This window comes from Lates calcarifer, linkage group LG5 (genome assembly GCF_001640805.2).
Source record: "Lates calcarifer isolate ASB-BC8 linkage group LG5, TLL_Latcal_v3, whole genome shotgun sequence".
In the NCBI taxonomy this organism is placed as follows: Eukaryota; Metazoa; Chordata; class Actinopteri; family Centropomidae; genus Lates; species Lates calcarifer.
Window position 1 is genome coordinate 28,709,723 of NC_066837.1, and position 21,310 is coordinate 28,731,032.

A 21,310-nucleotide genomic window follows, 5' to 3' on the forward strand; every position below is an offset into this window, starting at 1 on the left:
GTTTCATTACCATTTTAATTGAGGAGATACAGTGTTTGGCTTGAAAATAATACTGTATACTGAAAGAAAATCTGACTCTACTTTTTTTGCTGAGTTGCCTCTATGAGACAGACTGAAAAACTGAATTTTTTTATTTGTATCCTTCTTCAAATAAATGAACGCTGTTTGTGTATGTGAGTTGACTGAATGCTGAGTTGATCCTTTCCCATTCCACAGAGATCCTAATCATGCACTTACAACAGACTCATCCTCTGTTTGGATGGCCTTCATAAAACCACATAGATGCAGTCACAGCTGTATCATGCACTAATAAAGTGAAATGTGGCATTTCAGGAAACTCAAACATGCACAGTCAGATACACTGACACTGTATATCTATTGTCACACACTAGGTATGGTGTTGTTTTCAAAGTTAACTGTGGCTAACAACATGATTTTCTACACCCCCTTCTTCTTTCTTATCTAATATTATTCCTCTGAGAAACATGCGGCAATAGCAACATGTCACCACAAGGAGGCAGTCTCAAACCAGAGTTGGGAGACCCACAATACACTTGTCACAAAGGAAGTTCAGCAGTCTGTATGTGCATATCTGTGTGCATAGATGGTATGTAGATATGCAGTTGTATGTTGTACCTTGCTCTTGTTTTTGTGATGCCGTCTAAACCGCAGCAACTCTTTATGTTGCCTTGACACAAAGTTAACAGCAGCATACTCCAGCAGTGCTGAGAAGACAAAGAGCAGACACACCGCCATCCAGATATCTATGGCCTTGACATAAGAGACCTGTAAAGACACAGAGACACTTCATTAATTAGAGGCCTTTTATAAACTTAGAGTATTATATACAATACCAGTCAAAAATTTGGACACACCTTCTCATTCAGTGGTTTTTCTTTCTTTTCTTTTTTTTTACTTTCTACAATGTAGATTAATACTGAAGACATCAAAACTATGGAGGAACATATGTGGAATTATGTAGTAAATAAAAAGGTGTTAAACAAGCCAGGATGTGTTTTATGTTTTAGATTCTTCAAAATAACCATCTTTGATGATGAAAGCTCTGCACACCTCTGGCATTCTCTCAATCAGATTCATGAGATAGTCAATATCTTCATGTCCATTTGTGGTGAATGAATGAACAAAATTTGGTGAGGCTAGAAATATTACTTTTCAAGATATTATTCCCAAACATGGCTTCCCAGACAGTGTAAAAATTAATTAATTAAAAAACTACCATTGGCCAAAAAGATATTAAAACATCAGAACTAAACCAAATTATCTTCAGGCCTTAGGTTTGAGATCCAAACATTCACAACAAAAAAATCTGACATACCACCCAACAGAATTTTTTTACAACTGAACTGAAAATCCAACATTCCCAACACTGGTCCAATGTCTCACTCACAATACTAAGTCTTTAAAATCCTTACACAGAAAGTAAATTTCACTTCCTAACTACAATTTTCAGTCATTCCATCAAGGCTTACAGTGACCTCAGTCACTCACAGAGTTAGCACTGAGCAGTAAACAATTCAGGTTGTCCATTCAGAAAGCTGAAAGCTTTTGGAATTACAGAGATTATTGTAAAGTTGCAAACACACACACACACCCCACCCCCCACACCCCCAGCACACACACATGTAGCTGTGCCACTGAAGTGTGTGGTGGTGGTGTCAAAATGATGTACTCTCATTCCTTTATGAAATAATGACTTATTCAGACATGTATAACATACTGGAGTGCAAAGCTCTGTTAAGCACTAGAAACATGAGAAACCTCCTAACCTCTAAACACACACTCACATTTACACACACACACACACACGCGCGCACACACACACACACACACACACACACACACACACACACACACACACACACACACACACACACACAGCTTTGGTTGTGTTGTTGAGGTGTATGTGTAGAGTATGTGTGAGAGAGATGGGTTTGCTAATAAGGGTTATGTAACAAAATGCTTCATGTCTGATTTTTTTTCTCATGCATACAAGATACCAGAACAAGACTAAGAGGCTTTTTCTCACACATGCTCTAGCAGATGCATGATGCCCATGCAAAACACCCAATAATAAAACTGGAGAAAAACAGAGGCATTTCAGGTCACACAAACACACACACACACACAGACACACACAGGAATAAAAATTCCACTAAATAAAAACACCAACAAAGTCATAAATGATAAACAGAAAAGAAATATAAAGTAATTTGTAGGATTTCATAATCATAATGTGATATTATGTCATGTTGGGGCAGTGGTTACCACTGTCGTCTCACAGGGAGAAGGTTCCTGGTTCACCTGGGGCTTTTCTGTACAAAGTTTGTATGTTCTCCCTGTCTTCCCATTTTTTCCAGATACTCCAGCTTCCTCCCACATTAAAGGACATGCAGATTAGATTAACTGGTGACTCTAAATTGCCTGAGGTGCTGATGTGCTGTGGTAAGCGTATTATGCCATTTCCGGTTGCCAGTGTTTCAGAGTAGCATCTCTTGCTGTCTGTCTCAGCTTAGACAAATTTCCTTTACCGACACTACATCCGTGTCTAAATCATCAACTTAATCTACACATTTAAAGTTATCAAAAGTTGTTAAATCACCCATAGCCCTTTTCTTTTGTTGTGACTTTTTTGCCACTACCACACCATTTCACGCTATCCTATACTAGCAACTTCTCATTCTCCTTCTCCCTCTCCTGCTCTCTCCTGCTCTGCATGTCAGATGTTTAGTTACTCCTCTGCCTTGTTTAGTGATAATGGTATATGTAATAAATGTAGTTTGTTTGCTGGGCGAGGTTTAGTGAATTAGAGACCTGGCTCCGCACCATGGAAGCAAATTCAGCAGCTAATGCTAGCCAACCCCCCATAGTCGGTGCGGACCAGCCATGGATGTATCATGCGAGCTGGGTATGGTGCTGCTGTTCAGCCTTGCAGCCCGTTTTTTCAGTGGCCACTCGCCACTGCAATGAAAAATCTCCCTGAGGCCCAAAAAGCATTTTCTCCATAGGCCACCATTGTAAAAGAGACACCTGTATTGTTGACAGGACACCTCCAGATATAAACATAGTCAATTATGACTCTTTCCATTCTATATTTTTAAGCCACAGAGTTTTAATCTATGAAAAACTTTTCAAAAGCCCAGAAAAGTCATGTCTCTTTGAGTGACGTCACAGCTGTGTGCAGGCACTCTATGCCTATGTCATGTTGTGTCTCTGGAACGAGGATCCTTGCTAGCTTGCTGCTAGTGTAAGTAATAACACGGAAAATTAACTAGCGCTGCACATATGAAGATGCCATATGAATATGCTTTTCAATGGAACAAAGTTTAAATTATTTGTAAAGTCTTAGTAATAACTTTACCTGCCTGCCTATCACTCTCTCATTTGAAAAAATGCCCAAAACACAGTTTAAACTCCACTGATTTTAGTCCATAATTAATCTTACAACTGCAATGGTGACTTGTTTTCCACATAACTTCACAACTTGAATTAATGCTCAACACGAATTAACCACAATATTAATGATTTCAGCGTTAAATACTGTCTTACTTTTTGAAAGATTATCTTCACTGTTCGTTGCTGTTGCCATATGCATAAATACATCCATGGTTTGAAGCCAGGCTATTGCTGTTTAAGTCTTATTATACATCCATGAAGTCTGCTAGCATAGCACCCATGAACGAGCCGCACCTGATCGTGCCAGATCCAGAACACGACTTGGTCGTCCACATAGCCCACAGGCATGATGGGAGTAGCCCTAATGCCTATATTCAGTGGGCCCCATAACGCGGAAGTAAACCCGGAAGCCAGAAACTTTTTCAGCATATGCACCAGCCGAGCAACTCTGATAGAACTGAATGGGTGCCATTTTTGATCCGCTATCCAGCTCAAATAATACATCCATGGGCCCAGCCTAGCGTAGCTAGCCTCCCCCCAGTAGCTGCTGTTATATTTAGAAATTATTAGTACTGCTTCTAATATTACTGCTACTATTACATTTACAACGTTTTTACTAATTGTTATTACTATTGTTACCTCTTTTGCATTATTGATGATACTTTACATTTTGATATGGAATCTGGATTATGCTTTGTTCTCCTGTCGCTATTTTCTACCCCCCACTCTCCTCCTTCCCCTCTCTCCCTCTCTTTCTCAACCCAACCAGTCGAGGCAGATGGCCGCCCACCCTGAGTCCGGTTCTGCTCAAGGGTTTCTGCCTCTTAAAAGGAAGTTTTTCCTTGCCACTATCACCTAGTGCTTGCTCATGGTGGGAACTGATGGTCTCTCTCTATAATTATAATAATCTGAAGAGTACGGTCTAGACCTGTTCTACATGAAAAGTGCCTTGAGATGACTTCTGTTGTTATTCGGTGCTATATAAATCAAATAGAATTGAATTGAATATGAATGGTTATATGAATTAATGGTTATTTTTCTCTATATGTCAGCCGTGTGCTAGACTGGCCATATGTCCAGGGTGTATCCTGCCTCTCACCCAATATCAGGTGGGACTGGCACCATACATACAGTACATATAATATACATATCATAACTCATCTCAGAATAATGGAAGCTGAGTCAAGGACAGCTTGACAAGCATACTTGTGCCTATAGAGTGGTGCAGGGAAAAATGTATTGACTTTGGGACAAGGGAAGTAGAAGTGCTAAAATGCCAACTTATGCTGACCCCCGCTGCTTGACTCCCCAGCCTTTGTCACGGTCATGCCCACAAAACTGACATAAATGATGGCAGTCAGCCCAACCTCCAGATCAATAGCCTACTGCTAAATTACATAATGAATGCATACATATATATACATATACATACACACACACACACACACACACAAGCTAGAAACATAATCCATAGACGTGAGCTTTGTTTTTACTCTATCTTTGACATTCCTAAGGCTCAGAATGTCTCACCAACATGGTTCTTGTAACCCTGAAACAATGACACTCTCTTTTAGATTGTCCCTTAAACATGTACAGTACCACTGATGTCAAACAATGGCATTTCTGAGTGTCCTAACTTGTCTATGTGAAAATAATATGCCTAGCTAACACATGAAATGCTAGTTATAAATAGATAATTGTTAATTGCTAATTGAAGGTAATATGCACAAACACAGACCTTAGGCAGTGAAGTCCTGGAACCTGAGCTCTGTGTTGTCATTGTGAGGACAGTGGTGATGCCCAGTGCCACTCTGGCTGGGGCAGCGTCCATGTTGATCCAGAAGGAGACCCAAGACAGAATGACAATGAGCAAAGAGGGGATGTACATCTGGATCAGGTAGTATCCCATCTGACGCTCCAGGTGGAATCGTACCTCAATACAAGTAAATTTGCCTGCAATGAAGCAGAGACACCGTAAAATAATATTCACTTATTTATAATTGTATGGCTTATTTCCTAAGAACAATAATCAGACACAAAGATGCTGTTGATTGCTGTATTAACCCGTGCTGTAACTGTGCTCTGCCCAGGCTTCACCCCACCTGTCTAAATTTAGATTTTCTTTATTTACATACAAGATGGAGGCAGGAATTCACTGTGCGTTTCTTCAAAATACATACCACAGCCTTTCTGATGTCACATAAAGGGGCATGGCTACACTGGATGGTTGCATAATAAACTGACTGGACAGTCTGGATGTCAGTGTGTTTTTGTCTCCCTCATGATGATGATTTTTTTTGTACCCAGCATTATGAACATTACATAATTGATGAAACAGGGCAACAGTTTCAACTTGTGTGCATGTTACCTGTGTTGTGATATTTATGGCAGTGTGTGTGTGTGTGTGTGTGTGTGTGTGTGTGTATGTGTATTACCAGTGTTGTAATGCTTGGTGCAGTATCTGAGGTCTGATTCATCTTTGAGAATGAACTGTGGAAGCGTGAGGCCTTCGGCCACTTGAACTGGTCCATTCTCCTGCCACTCAAAGATTAGGTCGTTCATGGTGTAACCAACTGAAACAAGCAAACAACATGACAATTTAATAATCACTGGATAATAAAATATTAAGTGAAACAAAGGTCATGGAGTACAAATTATTGAAGTGATAGACAGTTCCTTCATGATTCTTTGACATTGTGAAATTTTTCAGTAATTTTACTTCTTCTCACAAAGTGACATTTAGAGTTTAGCATCATTGGTTTTGTCTTGCAGTAGTTGTGTATAAGGACCTAATTAAATATAAGTAATCATAAGCATATACAGTACCAGTCAAAAATTTGGACACACCTTCTTATACAATGGTTTTTCTTTATTTTTGTTAATGTCTACATTGTTGATTAATACTGAGGACAGGTAGGGTTGTTAGCCAGTTCGATACAGTGAACAGCCCTATTTCACTGCTGTTCTAATCCATATTACGGCAAGAGCCACTTAATACAGTAAAGATCAACAGACATGAGAGTCAGTCAATCTGGAAAATTTTGAGTACTTTGAATGTATCCTCAAGTGCATTTGTGAAAACCATCAAATGCTATGATGAAACTGGCTCTCATGAGGACCACCCCAAGAAAGGAAGACCAAGAGTTACCTCTGCTGCAGAGGACAAGTTCATTAAAGTTCAGCTGCAAATGAACAGCACCTCAAATTATAAGCCCACATACATGCTTCAGAGGGTTCAAGTAGCAGACACATCTCAACATCAACTGTTCAGAGGAGACTGCGTGAATCAGGCCTTCATAGTCAATTGCTGCAAAGAAGCCACTACTGAGGAAGAACAAGAAGAATTGAATTTCTTGGGCCAAGAAACACAAGAAATGGACATTAGATCTGTGGAAATCTGTACTTCAGTCTGATGAATCCAAATTTGAAATTTTTCCTTTTGAGATGCAGAAAAGGAGAGCAATTGGTTTCTACATGTGTGGTTCCCACTGTGAAGCATGGAGGAGGTGTAATGGTGTGGGGGTGCTATGCTGGTGACACTGTTGGTGATTTATTCAAAATTCAAGGCACACTTAACCAGCATGGCTACTACAGCATTCTGCAGCAACACGACATCCCATTTGGTTTGTGCTTTGTGGGACCATCGTTTGCTTTTCAACAGGACAATAACTGCAAACACACCTCCAGGTTAGGGCTGAACATTTTATCAAATTTTAACCAAAATCCAGATTTGGAATAATGCAATTTGCAAACAACAACAGAATGAAATGAAATTCCTTGTGACACCATTGGTATAAGTCATCCAGTGCTTAAAGCACCTACCTCTGCCAGTGAGGAGGCATGAAATAGAATCAAAGTTATAACTATGGTTCTATGAATCCTGGCTGAGCTTGTGAGAATTTTCCAGGGACAAATTCTCCAATGACACCGGGAGATATAACTTCTCAAGAGGTCATCCAGGGTCATAAGTGACATGAAATACTCTAGTGCACATACATGAGACGGAAAAGCCAATGCTTAAAGCACTGCCTCTGGCGGTCATCCAGGATTCAGAGTAGTTATCTTTGTAACTTTCACTTAAAGGTTAAAGTCTGTGTAAAGCAAATTCAGAGATTTGTCTCTAAACACATTATTTTTGTCTTGAAAACATGTGTAAAGTCTGTAAACTATTACTGCATTGTAAACCGTTTCACAGTTTTCCATCAGTTTCATTCTCAGGATTTTATGGGTGGGTCTGAAATGGGGGCTTGATGACGCCCCTAAGACTGTTAGAAATAGCAGTGCTGCATAAGTGCTTCTCCCAATCGACTGCAAGCCATTGTAGGTTTTGGTAGCTAGCTATGCCGTCGTCCCGCAAATGCATCCTCCCTGGATGCCAGAGTTTGCAGAACAGCTCAGTCGTCGCCTTATTTAAAGAGCAACTTGCAGGTTAGAAACCACAATGAATCAATGTGTAGGGAAATGATGTAGCAACTAGATTTTCAAAAAAATATACTTATCCACTACAATGGCTTCTGGAGCTGTTTTTGTGAGAGAATTTTCCTTCCGCATCTAAAAACGACAAACCGAAAGTGACATAACATAGGGGAGTCCGGCCAAGTTAGAGCAAGTTTAATATTGATCCAAATGTTAAACTGAAGCGGTTGAAAATGTATATTTGTATGCATACGACGCACCACAGCTGTATAATTATGAGCCTGTTCAGTGTCCAAGAGACCAGGAACAGACCAGAGTTAGGAAAAATAACAGGCACAGGAGAGAGACTGAGCTGTGGTGTGAGGAGAACAAGTAGAGGACTGGGCTCTACATTCCATCTTTATCACATTGCCGGAAACATAGTCTTCCTGTCTGAAACAACTGTGTTTTCAGTCACAGATGTAGCAGTGAAGTCTCCACACCTGCACAAAACGCACTCAAGCACGAAAGGTAGCACAGTTTCTTTACAAATAGTGGACTCAACAGGCTGGACTTTGTACAGCCTGTATCACACACAATAATTTGGCATGATCAGACATGGATATTACACTGTAAAACGACTGCTCAAACTCACTATCACCTACTACTACACATTGTGTAGAGTCGGAGTAAACAACACTGACTCTCCTTTTTTAGCAGTTTGGTTGAAAAACAGACACATTTCCTCTGAATTTTAGCTTTTATGTCCTGTAAAACACACACACTCTTAAATTAACTTTTCAAGTGGTCATTTTCAGACAATGTTAAGTATAAATCTTAAAAAAAAAAATTAACCTGCAAGTTCCTCTAGGCATCAGGGTGGATTAATGATAATGATTAATGAATCACTCCAGTTAGTTTTACATACTTTCATTGGAGACAATGGGAATTCACCGAGAATCTGCTGTCACTTCTGAATGAGGGCGAACCGACCGTTCAGTTAAGGTAATGGTTGGGGTTATTATTTAGTTGTTAAGGCTATAGTGAGGGATAGGGAATGCATTGTGTCAACGAGGGTCCTCAGAAGTACAGAAGTGCATGAGTGTGTATAATGCAATTTGCAAATATATATATTGCATATTATATATATATATTATATATACATATGAGTGTGTGTGTGTCTGTGCTTCTGTGTGTTTAGACTTCACTTACAGCTCTCCAGCTGCATTATACAGGTCTGTACATCCATAGGGAAGTTTTTTAGATCCATGGGACATGACAAAGTTAATGTTAATCTGAAAGTGAAGAGAGGAGAGAACAAATGAGAAATCAAAAGCCCCTTTTTCACAGAGATCGCACAATGTTGGCTTTAAGAATTCCCTCAAGTAGGTCACCTTTGGTTGTTTACCCAGAACCACATGGTGCATTTTTTTACACAGCATGCCGGTATTATGGAATCAGAGGAGTGACATGTAACACAGTGACCTCAGTGTCAGTCTGCATCTGTGCCATTCCGGTTCCCCCTTTTATACAGATGTCAATTTGCCTCTGTGGCTACCTCCTGCACCGGTTTAAAGGTAGAGTGATACCAACCCCCCATTCCACCCCCTCCTTTTTTTGTTTTTTACAGGAGAGCAAGGTGGACAATTCCCGCCTTGAAAATGCTGTGTAAAAGGGACTAAAGTGACATGGTTCACAATCATCCATAAATGTTGTTCACATGTGCAGTATCAAAATACCACTGCTGTATCTGTGTTCCAAAACGGAAACTCAGCTTCTCTGCAAGATATAACAGTAACAGTTTCCATTTTTACTCTTGCTGCCCATCACAAACTGTAGTGTGTATAACTAGAAGGTTAGCCCTTCTTTTATTTTAGAATCATATGCATGGTAAAAGCATTTGGCATATACATCAACGACAAACTTGCATAAAGCACTACAGAAGTACAATAAGCATTTCATGTTGAAAGTTAAAGAGTTGAGAGTATTAACATTAAATAGGAAAAGTCAACAAATAAACACAATCTTGGGGATTTTCATAAAAATGTCAGGGCTCTGGCTTTTAGCTTTTGTATTTTGAAGAAAATTCTGTTCCTCTACAGCATAAATACGTCTGAATTTTCACTCCACATATCACCAGATATTTGAAATAATTTAATTCTTAGGGTTAGGGTTAGGGTTATATATGTTTTGTGTCAATAAGGGATGTTCTTAGACAGCTTGAATTGTGATGCTCACCACGGGCACTTACCTTATGGAGTACAAAACATTTCCATTCTTAAATATCCTGAGAAGTTTGTTGTCAGTAGTGACTTCGTGAAAGTGGGCTCCCTTCTCATTGGCAAAAAACAGATCTGGTTTCCAAATGGAGTCTAACATAGAGGGGTCCAAGTCCAGAGAGTCATCTGGGTATTCAGCATAGGCAAGCCTGGGATCATTCCACTGCTGACGAAGGAAGATATTCACACGGTAGTCCTATAGACAAAGAGAATGAACATGAATACATCAGACACAGAGAGATAGATAGGAACACATTTTTAAAACTTGAAAAACTGGCCGATTCATCATATCAAACTTTTATGGTCAGCCAAATTTGGTTCATTCCAAGTGTGATGAAAGATTTTCTGATAATATATAGAATAGTTCTTTTTCTAATGTTGTTCGGTGTTTCACTATGGAAATCACTTTGGCGTGTCTAACTACGGAAGCTCCAATGACACAGGTTGAACCGTGCCTGGGGCACGCCCCCCGTATACTGTTGTTCTTATCAGATACAACATATCACAATCCTTAAGAACAAAAGCAGCACAAGCAACTGGGGAGGACACAAGGTGCCTCAAACTGGTCCCTAGATGGTGAACTGAGTGTCCTGATGCCAATATCACTCCATTGTATTGCAAATTCAACTCCTTTAAAAAGTCTCAAAATGCACTGTAAAGGGCAGTGAGCATCCCTGCTCACTATGCTCACTGACTGGAAGTGACATCACTACTCTTCCACTTCACTACACTTCAGAGTTATCACACAGTGAACACTGATGTGGCTAATGAAATTAAACAAGGATTAGTTGGATTTAGGACTGTTGGCCTACAACAGTTATCTTATTAACTGTGTGTGCTCTGCACTAAGGTGACAAGTGTACCCCTGGGAAGCAATTTAAGAATCAAAATTTACAAATGTGTGGTTACAGGTATAAGGTACTGTATATTTAGATAAGATTATGCAATTTGACATATGGCTTCATCATTCAATAAACAGGTTTCAGAATTTCTACAGTAAAACATCAACATAAATATTATGCACAAACCAGAATGAATGGTCTTCACAGGAATCATTGTTTTAGTAGTTTCATGCTCAAAATCAGTTTACTAAGGGTCTGCAGGCTGTTAACCGAGCTGCTGCTAACATTAGCTCATGTTGTTTCTAGATGCTCAGCTTGTTTTTAGGTTAGGATTCCTTCAGTGTTCATCGTTCAGGGGGTTTTTACTGGGAGCTGAATTATCTACTGAGGCCTCATTGGATAAAGCAGTTTCATATTTAAAAAACAAACAAACAAACAAAAAAAACGTCTCACTGCAACGTGAACAGAGGATGTTGAGAATGACTGCTAAGCTTGTTTCTCTGGTTACTGAAGATCCAGATGTTTGATGAAAAAAAAATCCTTCATCTGGTTTAAGATTAGAGTCATAACATATAAAGTGACAGTGATGTGCCTTGAAACATTAAGAAAGTAGTCAGGTGAAAATGTTTCAATGTCCAGCCATCCGGCCGACAGCCGACGTTTACAGAAAAGACTGTGGATTTATAGGACCGAAACGCTCATGTGACAGGAAAAAATAACAAATAGCTTTGGTAACTTAAATGATTTCAGATGATATGCAGCTACAGCTCTGAAAAATAATCTGGAAGCCAAGAAAGTAGCAAAAACAGCTGATGCATGGACAGCTCTCACGTTGGATTTTTTTTTTTGTCACTGTCACCTGCACTTACATCAATGGTGACTGGAACATTTCTGTAGACTCGCAGCACAGATGGGACACACTGCTGAGAACAATGCTGCTAGTCTGAGGCGCGTTCTTGATGAGTTATTATTTAAACAATATTATACAACAAGTAGTTCTGACCAAGCAATCTGATCAACAAGACATTTAGAATGTCAAGTATAAGCAACAAGGATACAGATTCACTGATAAGAACACTGAACAGTGAAATTGTTCCAGCACAGGTTTTAACTTGAAATGGTTTCTGTGAGGATAAACCTGTTTCATTATCATTTTTCCCGGTGTAGTCAGATAAACTACTATGCTTGACGAACACTGTTCGCACACAGATAGAGAATGGATTAGGAGGGATGGAGAGACAGAATGAACAAATGGAAAAAGAGTCCAACAGCAGTAAATCTGTTTAACATAGATAGCGTGTACAGACCAGAGTGACCCAACCTGTCTCTAAGCCCTGTGTGTGTGTGTGTGTGTGTGTGTGTGTGTACTATAAGTGTGGCACTGGCCATTCAGAAATTAACTCTGAATCCCTCCTCTTCTGTTTTTCCCCTCTCTTTCTGTGATGTAATGGTTAAATAAAGCAGGATAAACTGTGTTACAAAACAATAAGCATTATAAATGGTTATATTACCATTTCAATTTTCTTGTAAATTTTACCATTATTAATGCATGATCACAACAAAGCATGCCCCATAAATTTACCCTCTGAAAATGTATAGGTGGTTAAGCAAAGTTCAAAAAGTAAATAAACAGAAATAAATCATATTTCCACATCTCAAAATCTATTCACAGAAAGATTTTCAAACCATCATAAACCAACCATCATCTCTCTTATTCACTGTTTCATCCGGTGTTTGGAGGGGCACTTTCATAAGAAGTGGGATCTTTGTATTCAGCAGAGGTACTTTTTGGGCAACATGCAGTTCTTAAGGATATTACAGGATGTTCGCTGCATAACCAGCTAAGGCTGTGTATTAGACAAATACAATTACAGCCATATTAAAACTACAATTTGTTAGTTTTTTCAAATATCCTTTAATCAAAATATTCTCTAGAACATATTTTTATGTGGAGAGGTGCTGCCATAGGGGTCTGTGACCTAGAGTCACTGAACAGTCAGGAGAAGGGATCTCATGGCAGATCAGTCATGTCAATCAGTATGTGCACGCGCTGGACTGCAGTCGAAAAGTCAAACCACTTTTCCTTGACCTCGATAACCACTTGGCTTCTTTTTTTTTTTTAAAACCAACTTTATTTATAACACATGGACAATACAAACTAAATATTGGAGGCCTACAATTCACCAAAGTTTTTTTTAGTTTAACCATCAATTACTCATGGGAAATAACAACAAAAGATACTATTGGAAAAAAAACCCAAAACAAACAAATGTTGTAGACCACCCTCACATGCTAGCAAAGCTTCCCAATTCCTGCATTAGCTGAGTAAGTGTATACAATGAGGATGTAGATGAAGGGTTGAGTGGAGCATAAAGGTGCAGGCAGAGGGAGTGGTGGGTGCTTTCAAGACTCAGACTAGGGTTAGCTTGATTTCCAGACCTTTCATTTTGTAGTTTTATGTGCCAGGTACTGGAATAGAAGTTAACTAAGTATCACCCACCAGGAGGCAAGTGTCTTCCCTCTGGGGTGCAACAGGTAATAAATTGCAGTCTTTATCATAGACACCAACTGACCATCACTAGCAATTGCCATAGTTGTAATAGTGATATCTATATTGACAGCAACAAATCAAGTAGTTGTTAATAATGTGTTTGTTAGCTGACATTATATACAGTAACATGTATATTTCCTGTGAAGTAAGCCATATTTGAGTGTGTCGTTCATGTGTTGAGGTTATGTCACTGGACTCTTTGTTACAGGAAAAGATGAGTGGGTAGATGAAAAGACAGATGGTGAGGAGAGAAAGGTTTTAATCCTTATGTGACATATGGCCCCTGTATATACACATCTCTCCATTCTTCACTCTCACAACAGCTCTTAGTAGAAAACTGTGTATCACAACCTCTGCATTTGCTCTGGCCCTCACTCTGCATAGTCTTTGTACTCACTATGTATACCCCTCATTGGCGATCTGATTTAAATATTGCTCCCAGTTTTTAAATCACTCCAAGAATTCAGACCCATGCTTGTAGGATAGGATCCTTCTCTGTTGGCCAGGAATAAGAACTGGGCATAAGCAGTTTGAAATGTTTGCATGTTCACACATCTAGAATAGCCTGTCACTAGAGAGTTTACTACCACCAACTGATATTCAGTCACAAAAAGCTAAATCTTGAGAGTACTTTTTTTCATTACCCACTAACATTGGACTGTCATTTACTATTAAACCTCTATTTTGAGACTGTCTTCACGTAATAAAATGACTCCCATAGGTTGTTGGTGCAAGCAGTTGTGTGAAACAGTATCAGTCTTCGGTCAGTCTACCAGTCAGTCAGTGCTCCCAAACAAAATGTTTATGTTCAAGCCCACTAGTGGCCATAGTAATTATGGCAAGAGGGTGGATGGATGGATCGAACACTGGACATTGGACTTTGACATGTGAGACTGCCGTTTGGTTTGGACTGTTACATCTTGACTTGTTTATAGTACTTGTGATCACAAAAGATGTTTAAAACTACAATCATCCTCAACATAAGGACTAAAACCCAAAACTGAATCTTCATCAGATTCAGGCATCTTGAAATTGTATAAAACTGAAACTGAAACTTAAATTCCCTACAGTTGTATACATACAGGGAAGGATAGCCACATTCACAAAGTCAGCTCAGTGCTGTGAAAAAAAATTAAATAAATAAATAAAAAACACACACGCGCATACACATGCATGCACACACACAATCATGAAAAATTAATGTGGGTTTGTAAATAATAAAAGTCAAATGAAAGCAATATTGAACATTCTGAAATTTTTCATGACACTTCTTGCTTGGCAGACATACATACACACACACACACACACACACACACACACACAAATGGTGTATCCGTCAGAACAACTCCCAGTGGTGCAGAAAGCACTTAGACCTTGTCGCTTAAATCATCCACCCTCTCGTCTATCCATCCATCTTTAGAGAAGGCTCGACTGATCATAACCTGTTCTGCTCTGCTAATTATGCAAGAGATAGAGTGCGACAGAAAGTGTGGTGTTGTAGTGCAGTGAGACATTACAGATGTGTTCATTACTAACTTACAATCTGAAAAATTGTTCTTCAATCAAATAGTCAATCATGTCAATCAGCTTAGGTCAAAGATGGCTAATACTCACACTTTTTAGATCCAAGATGCTAGTAATAACTACTTGTTACTTTGAACCAACGAGACTAAATCTGTTAAGACCAGCTAGTGGCCCATGAAGGCTGTAGTGTTCATTCATTCATGCAGTTCATAAATGAAATATACAACAAAGATCATTGCTGTTGTAGCCTTCTGTCCTTACTGGTGATTAAGCATAAATTTTAAGTGGATGACATCCTGGATGGAATCAAAGCTTATTTTAATTTAACAGTATCTTTGAAATACATTCTGTATTTTCACAGAAGTTGATAAAAATGCTTGTACTCTTGTGCTTAACATTTGGCCCAAATGCAGTCAAATTTTCTTTTAATCTTGGATAGTTTTTAAATATCAGTGGAACATACCATGAAACCCATAAACATTCTAAGCCTGGTGTATGTGTGTGTGGGGGGGGGGCATAATTCTGTGTGCAGCCTGGACTGACTTCATGTCACTTTAAAGTGTGTGCTGTCAGAGTCACTAAATGTCTTTGCAGCACATCTGCTATTCCTGTCTGCTTGTCTGTCTCTTCTGATTTCTGTCTCTGTCTGCCTCCCTCTGTCATTATCTCTGCTTGTAAATGTGTCTTCCTGTCTGGTCATCATTTGAAGCTTTTCTTTCTTCCTTTTGCAAATAATTAAATAATTTGGCCCTCTGATAGGTGTTAATGATTGCCTTTGTTCATATCCAAAATAAAGAAATCCCTGCTAATTGGTCATTACTAATACTAATCCAGTTTTTTTTTTTTTTTTTTTTTTTTTTTTTTTTACCATTTTAAGACTCAGCATTTTTACGCAGTGCCTGAACTAAATGAACAGTAAAAACATGCTCTGGAGAGAAAGGATACTGTATCAGCAGACAATTTTCTTCTGAAACTTAGATGTAAAAAATGAGGGTTGTCTTATATTTCAGAATGAGACATTTATGTTTGTATGTTTTCATTCATTACAACAGATATTCTTTTTGAATAATGTGAGTACCAGTGTAATTGTGGTCTAGAGTGTTGCATTATGGGTTGTTTGTAACCTTATTATGCTGCTATGCTGTGGTTTTCAAGTCCGTCTATAGTGAGTCTTACAGACTTAATCAGCCTTGAAATGTTTTGTTGGTTCAGTTTAACTTGCGGGAGTTTCTAAACGTTCATGTAATATGTTCTGCTGCCATGGAGGAAATAAATTAATGAGTACTCTAAGCCAAACTCTAATGAGTATTCGGGGCTATATAAATAAAACTTAATTGAATAAGGAATTGGAAAAGAGAACTGCTGTATTTAGAGAATCCGACTGCACTTACACTTACATATGAAAGATGCACAGTGACAAACTCAGTGGTGTAGGCCACAATTCAATCAGGTTTCCTGTCCAATACTAATAATAATATAAAATGAGATGACTATACAAGTTGAAAAAGTTGAACCATTAAAAGGATTTTAAAAAAGGAATTATGCAGGGGTCCAGAGTAAATTATATATAGTTTACTGTTATGGGTGCTTTTTTTTATGTTTGTTGTAGAGAAAATTTTTTAATAAAATCTTTAAAGGGGGGTGGGGTGGGGGGGATTTCAAGAGGTTTTGGATCGTGTCACAAACATAAAACAAGAGCTCTGTTGCATCTATATGTATGTGATCTGCCACAGTGTAACTACAACAGTGTGTCGTTTTAAACACTGCTGCTGCAAGGAATTGTGGGGCGGCATTCTCTCCTTTCCTTTTGTAAAGGAAAGGTCCAGTGTATCCTGTGCTAAAAGAGATAAGATAGGAAGCACTGAGGGAATTCGACCAACTCTTACCATGGCTGCCACTGAGATACTTCCGGGTCATTTCACACACAATTTAGGAACCTTCCTAAGCAAAAAGTACTATTCAACTGCAGTCCTGATGTCTTTACTGCAGCAATAAACCAGGGAGAAAATCTGTGAAACAGCCAAGAATTACACCTGTCACAGCTGATGAACTCTAAAAGACTGAAGTCTGAAAAATGTTGACTGTCAGAAAAAACAGTTTTGAGAGAGGACTGAGATGAGAGGGGAATGCCAGTGTTAATTGGCACACAGTGTGATCACTTACACAAATGTGAAGGATTACATTAAAACATAGTGCTCACTTCATCATATTTGTTTTGCTTTTCTTTCTGCTAATGTCTAGGTGTAAAACAACAACCTGTGTCATTCTTGTAATGATAATAGTTCAAAATGATGCAAAATATTCATTTTCACAATGTACAATGCGCAAACCCGTTGACCATGGCATGACTGTTAGTGCCAAACAGGATGGTTTAAGTATTTCTGAGACCTCCTGGGATTTTCAGGCACTACAGTACAGAATAATGCCAAAAACATACACTGAGCATCAGCTCTGTGAACAACAACGCGTAGTTAATGAGAGAGGTCACAGAAGACTGGCGAGATTGGTTGGAGCTGACAGAAACGCCACAGTAACTCAGATAACACTCTTTACAACTGGGCTGAGCAGGAAGGCATCTCAGAATGTAAAACATATCCAACTTTGAGGTAGATGGGCTATAACAGCAGAAGAACACGTCAGGGTTCACTCCTGTCAGCCAATAACAGAAATTTGAGACTGCAATGGGCACACCCTCACCTAAACTAGACAGCTCAAGACTGGAAAAATGTAGCCTGGTATGGTCAGAATTTAGTATCAACAGCATGAACCTATAGCCCCAACATACCTCGTGCCAACAGTACAGGCTGATGGTGGTAGTGCAATGATGTGCAGAATGATTTTGTGGCATACTTAATACCAATTAATTATCATTTGAATGCCACAGCCTATCTGACTATTGTTGCTAATCATGTGCATCCCTTTGATAATGTTTCATGTCACAAAGCAAAAGTCATCTCCAACTAGTTTTGCACTGACCAAATTTGAGGTGAAATGTTCACTTTTTCATAAAAGCATGAAACTTCATAAAAACATCATATGGCGACCATGGTGGTCATTTCTACTTTCCACCACAACTGAACGACGAATTTTGTATCCTATCTCCTGAACCAAACATGATAACACAGACAACCACTTGCCATTATGTTTTGATGGTCCAGGATTACAATGATCACAACATCATAAACTGTTCAGGTAAATATGGGGAATTCAGTGATGATACTGTGATTTCCTTTCTGAGAAGGAAATCCTAAATCCCATTATTATGCCTATTTGCGAGGCATAGTTAACATCAACAGATGCTTCTTGGGAATAGCAAACTCAAAAGTTTGAGTATTTTTATAAGTAAAAATAAGTAAGCTCTAACCCATACTTATGCCCTTATTTCAGGATTAGACTCCAGATTTTGCTCAAATTAACTTTGGTTGAAGTCATTAGCCTTGGGGTTCACATACTTTTTTCAATCTTGACATGAGCTTACAGTGACAATAACCTTTGACCTCCAAAATTTAATCAGCTCATCCTTGAATCTAAGAGAATGTTCATACCAAATTTGAAGAAATTCCCTCAAAGTATGCCTGAGATATCATGTTCACAAGAATGGGACAAATGGATGGAAGGACAGACAACCCACAAACATTATGCCTTTGGCCATGGCTGTAGCTGGTGCTATTACTACAGTCAGTCTATTGTCAAGTTTAATGAACAAATTGATTGTTAAAAAAATAAATTAATTCACCATGGCTTAACAGTTTATGATGTTGTAGGTGGTATCATTGTAATCCTTTGCTATGAAAGACCGCATTTTTTCACTTACACAACATAGCTAAGATTCAGTCTTTTCTTTCCATGGCAGACACTGAGATCCTAATTCACACCTTTGTTTCATCAAGACTTGATTATTGTAAAGTTTTGTTGCTATTTGTTGCCTGCCATGTACTAGTACTAAAAATCTTCAAATATAGGGCTCCTATCTGTCCCCAGTTTTGATGTTCAGTGAGAGCATTTCTACTTACTTTCCTTCTGTAGTGAACATGACATTGTTGTGTCTCACCAATGATGACTACATTTTGCTTTAAGGGACATCTATTACATGCAGTTTAAATCAAGTTTGAGTGTTTCTGTAGGAATGCTTTTAGATTAAACAAAGTTTATGTAAAACTTCTGTGCCTTTAGGCTAATTCAGTATAATTCCATGTAAAGTCACTATTACTTACCATGGTGGTTTCAGCAATGGAGCCAAAGCTGTTGATGAAAATGTTACAAGAAACATTGACTGGAGGACCTGCAGAGGGAGAGATAGAATTTTCAGATAAATATAATATGAATAATACAATATATATTTAAAAGAGACACTAATGAGTTGCTTGAGTATATGAATGTTCCATGAATGTTTGTTCTGAATGTGCTTTTGAATGTTTATGTCATAAACACTTTATGAAGGCAACTGATTGGGTTCTTGAAGACATTTCACCTTTCATCCAAAAAGCTTCATCTGTTCTAATCAATTTATGGGCAGACCAGGCATTTAACCTCGTAACACCTTGAAAGTCATTGAGGCCACAGTCCGTGACCCACCCCTCCTTCATGCAAGTCATTAAGGTTATATGAGTAATGAAGTGCGAATGGGTGTTAAGCTATCTGGGGAGGGATCTCAAGAATGCATTTTTGGTGGCTGATATATAATATCAGCCAACACTGTTTAGTGATGGTCATCATGACATGGATAGCTTCTCTCTTTTTCTCTGGCCAAAATGTGTACATTGCTGTGTCCCTTTTTCTTTATGGAGCTAGAACAGTGACATTAAGATGTGGCTTTGAAAACAAAACCCAAACTGAAAAAGCAAACATTGGCATTGAAATATTTGTTTTGTAAAAAGTTGTATTGGCAGTGAAACAGTTATTAAAAGTAAAAAGGTATCGTAAAGGTAAAAAGGTTTTACCGAAAATAAAACACAGACATCAAAAAATTACAACCTCAAAATATTATCATCTTACTTTAGGTTAAAGACACACACACAGAGACAGGGAGAGAGACTATTATAGACAATGCAACTCTGGCAGTGTGTCACCGGCAGTAATATGCAAATGACCTGCAGACCCGAGCGACACACCGGGCTTGAGCTGGCGTGTCTCAGGTCTCCCCTATCCCCTAATCATGACATGCGCAGTTCCAGGCATAAATAGAAAAGATTTGTTGATAGTCATATTGACATCAAACCAGCAACATTACATAAAACTGACACCTTTAAAAGGTGGTTTTCAGATGCGCCATGTCTCGCTTTCTCTCTGCCTGTCTCTGTGTCTTTAATCCATAGAGCAGGTTACTCTGCCCACCAGTGCTCCTTGCCCCTCCCCTCCCGACCCGCCTCTCCACGCCAAAACAGTGACACAGAATTGAAACTAAAAAGCAGTGACATTGAAAAAAAACCAAACAAAAAAAAAAAATTGAAAGCAGACAGATTTTACAAAAAAAAAAACAAAAAAAACCAGCTGATCATTGCTTGAAAAGCACATCATGATACAAAATATGTGATCATAAAGTAAGATAATAATATTTTGAGGTAGTATTTTTTTTCTTTTATTTTCAGGAAAACTTTTTTCAGTGCCAATACAACTTTTTACAATACAAATATTCAATGGCGATGTTTCCTTTTTCAGTTTTGGTTCTGTTTTCAATGCCAAATCTTAATGTCACTGTTCTAGCTCCATAGTCCTTCAGATGTAGGTGGACTGCTGAGTCCTAACCTGAGGAATTGGCTTTCTTGTGTTGTGCCACGCACCTCTGAAGAAGTCATTTTGTTTCCCCAGTGTATAGGTATGTGCGGAGAACCGCTGCTTTGAATTGTGTACACTACATTGCTCAGCTTCTGTCTGGGTGTTGTGATCTTAGAGTGGACAAGCTTCTGCCTCAGAGTGTTATTTGGTTTGAACTGTTAAATGTCCTCCTGAATTTGTGAGTGACAATGTTGCTCTATTTCTTGCTGTTTTCCTTTCTATCTGTTCTACATCTTTTTGTGGTTTTGACAAAGGCCCATTTTGGGTAACCACATTTTAAGTGCTTCCCTGATAAATTTTTGCTCCTTGTCTTTTCCATCTGTCCCTGTGGGCACATTCTGAGGTTGCTGGTGTAGGGTTCTGATAAACCCAAGCTTGTGTTGCAGTGGGAGACTCAATAAGTAAATACTGATCTTGGTCTGTATACTTCGATGCTGAGGTTTCTGTCATCTTCAATGTGCACTACTCTGTCCAAGAGGGCCAGACCATTTCCTCTTTCATTCGTTTCCCCCCAAGTGAACTTGATGTTG

At 38.8% G+C, this 21,310-nt stretch overlaps 1 protein-coding gene across 2 annotated transcripts in view; it reads right to left on the bottom strand.

Annotated features, from left to right (window-relative positions):
• Positions 1–21,310, bottom strand: part of glra3 (glycine receptor, alpha 3) — a 54,224-nt gene that overhangs the window by 9,327 nt on the left and 23,587 nt on the right. For both annotated transcript variants that reach the window (XM_018700962.2, XM_051070894.1), the window contains exons 3-8: positions 19,220–19,287; positions 10,061–10,284; positions 9,022–9,104; positions 5,850–5,987; positions 5,153–5,367; positions 637–786 (exon numbers count right to left, since the gene is read on the bottom strand). In XM_018700962.2, the coding sequence (XP_018556478.1) occupies positions 637–786; positions 5,153–5,367; positions 5,850–5,987; positions 9,022–9,104; positions 10,061–10,284; positions 19,220–19,287 (878 nt within the window). The remainder of the gene's footprint in view (positions 1–636; positions 787–5,152; positions 5,368–5,849; positions 5,988–9,021; positions 9,105–10,060; positions 10,285–19,219; positions 19,288–21,310) is intronic.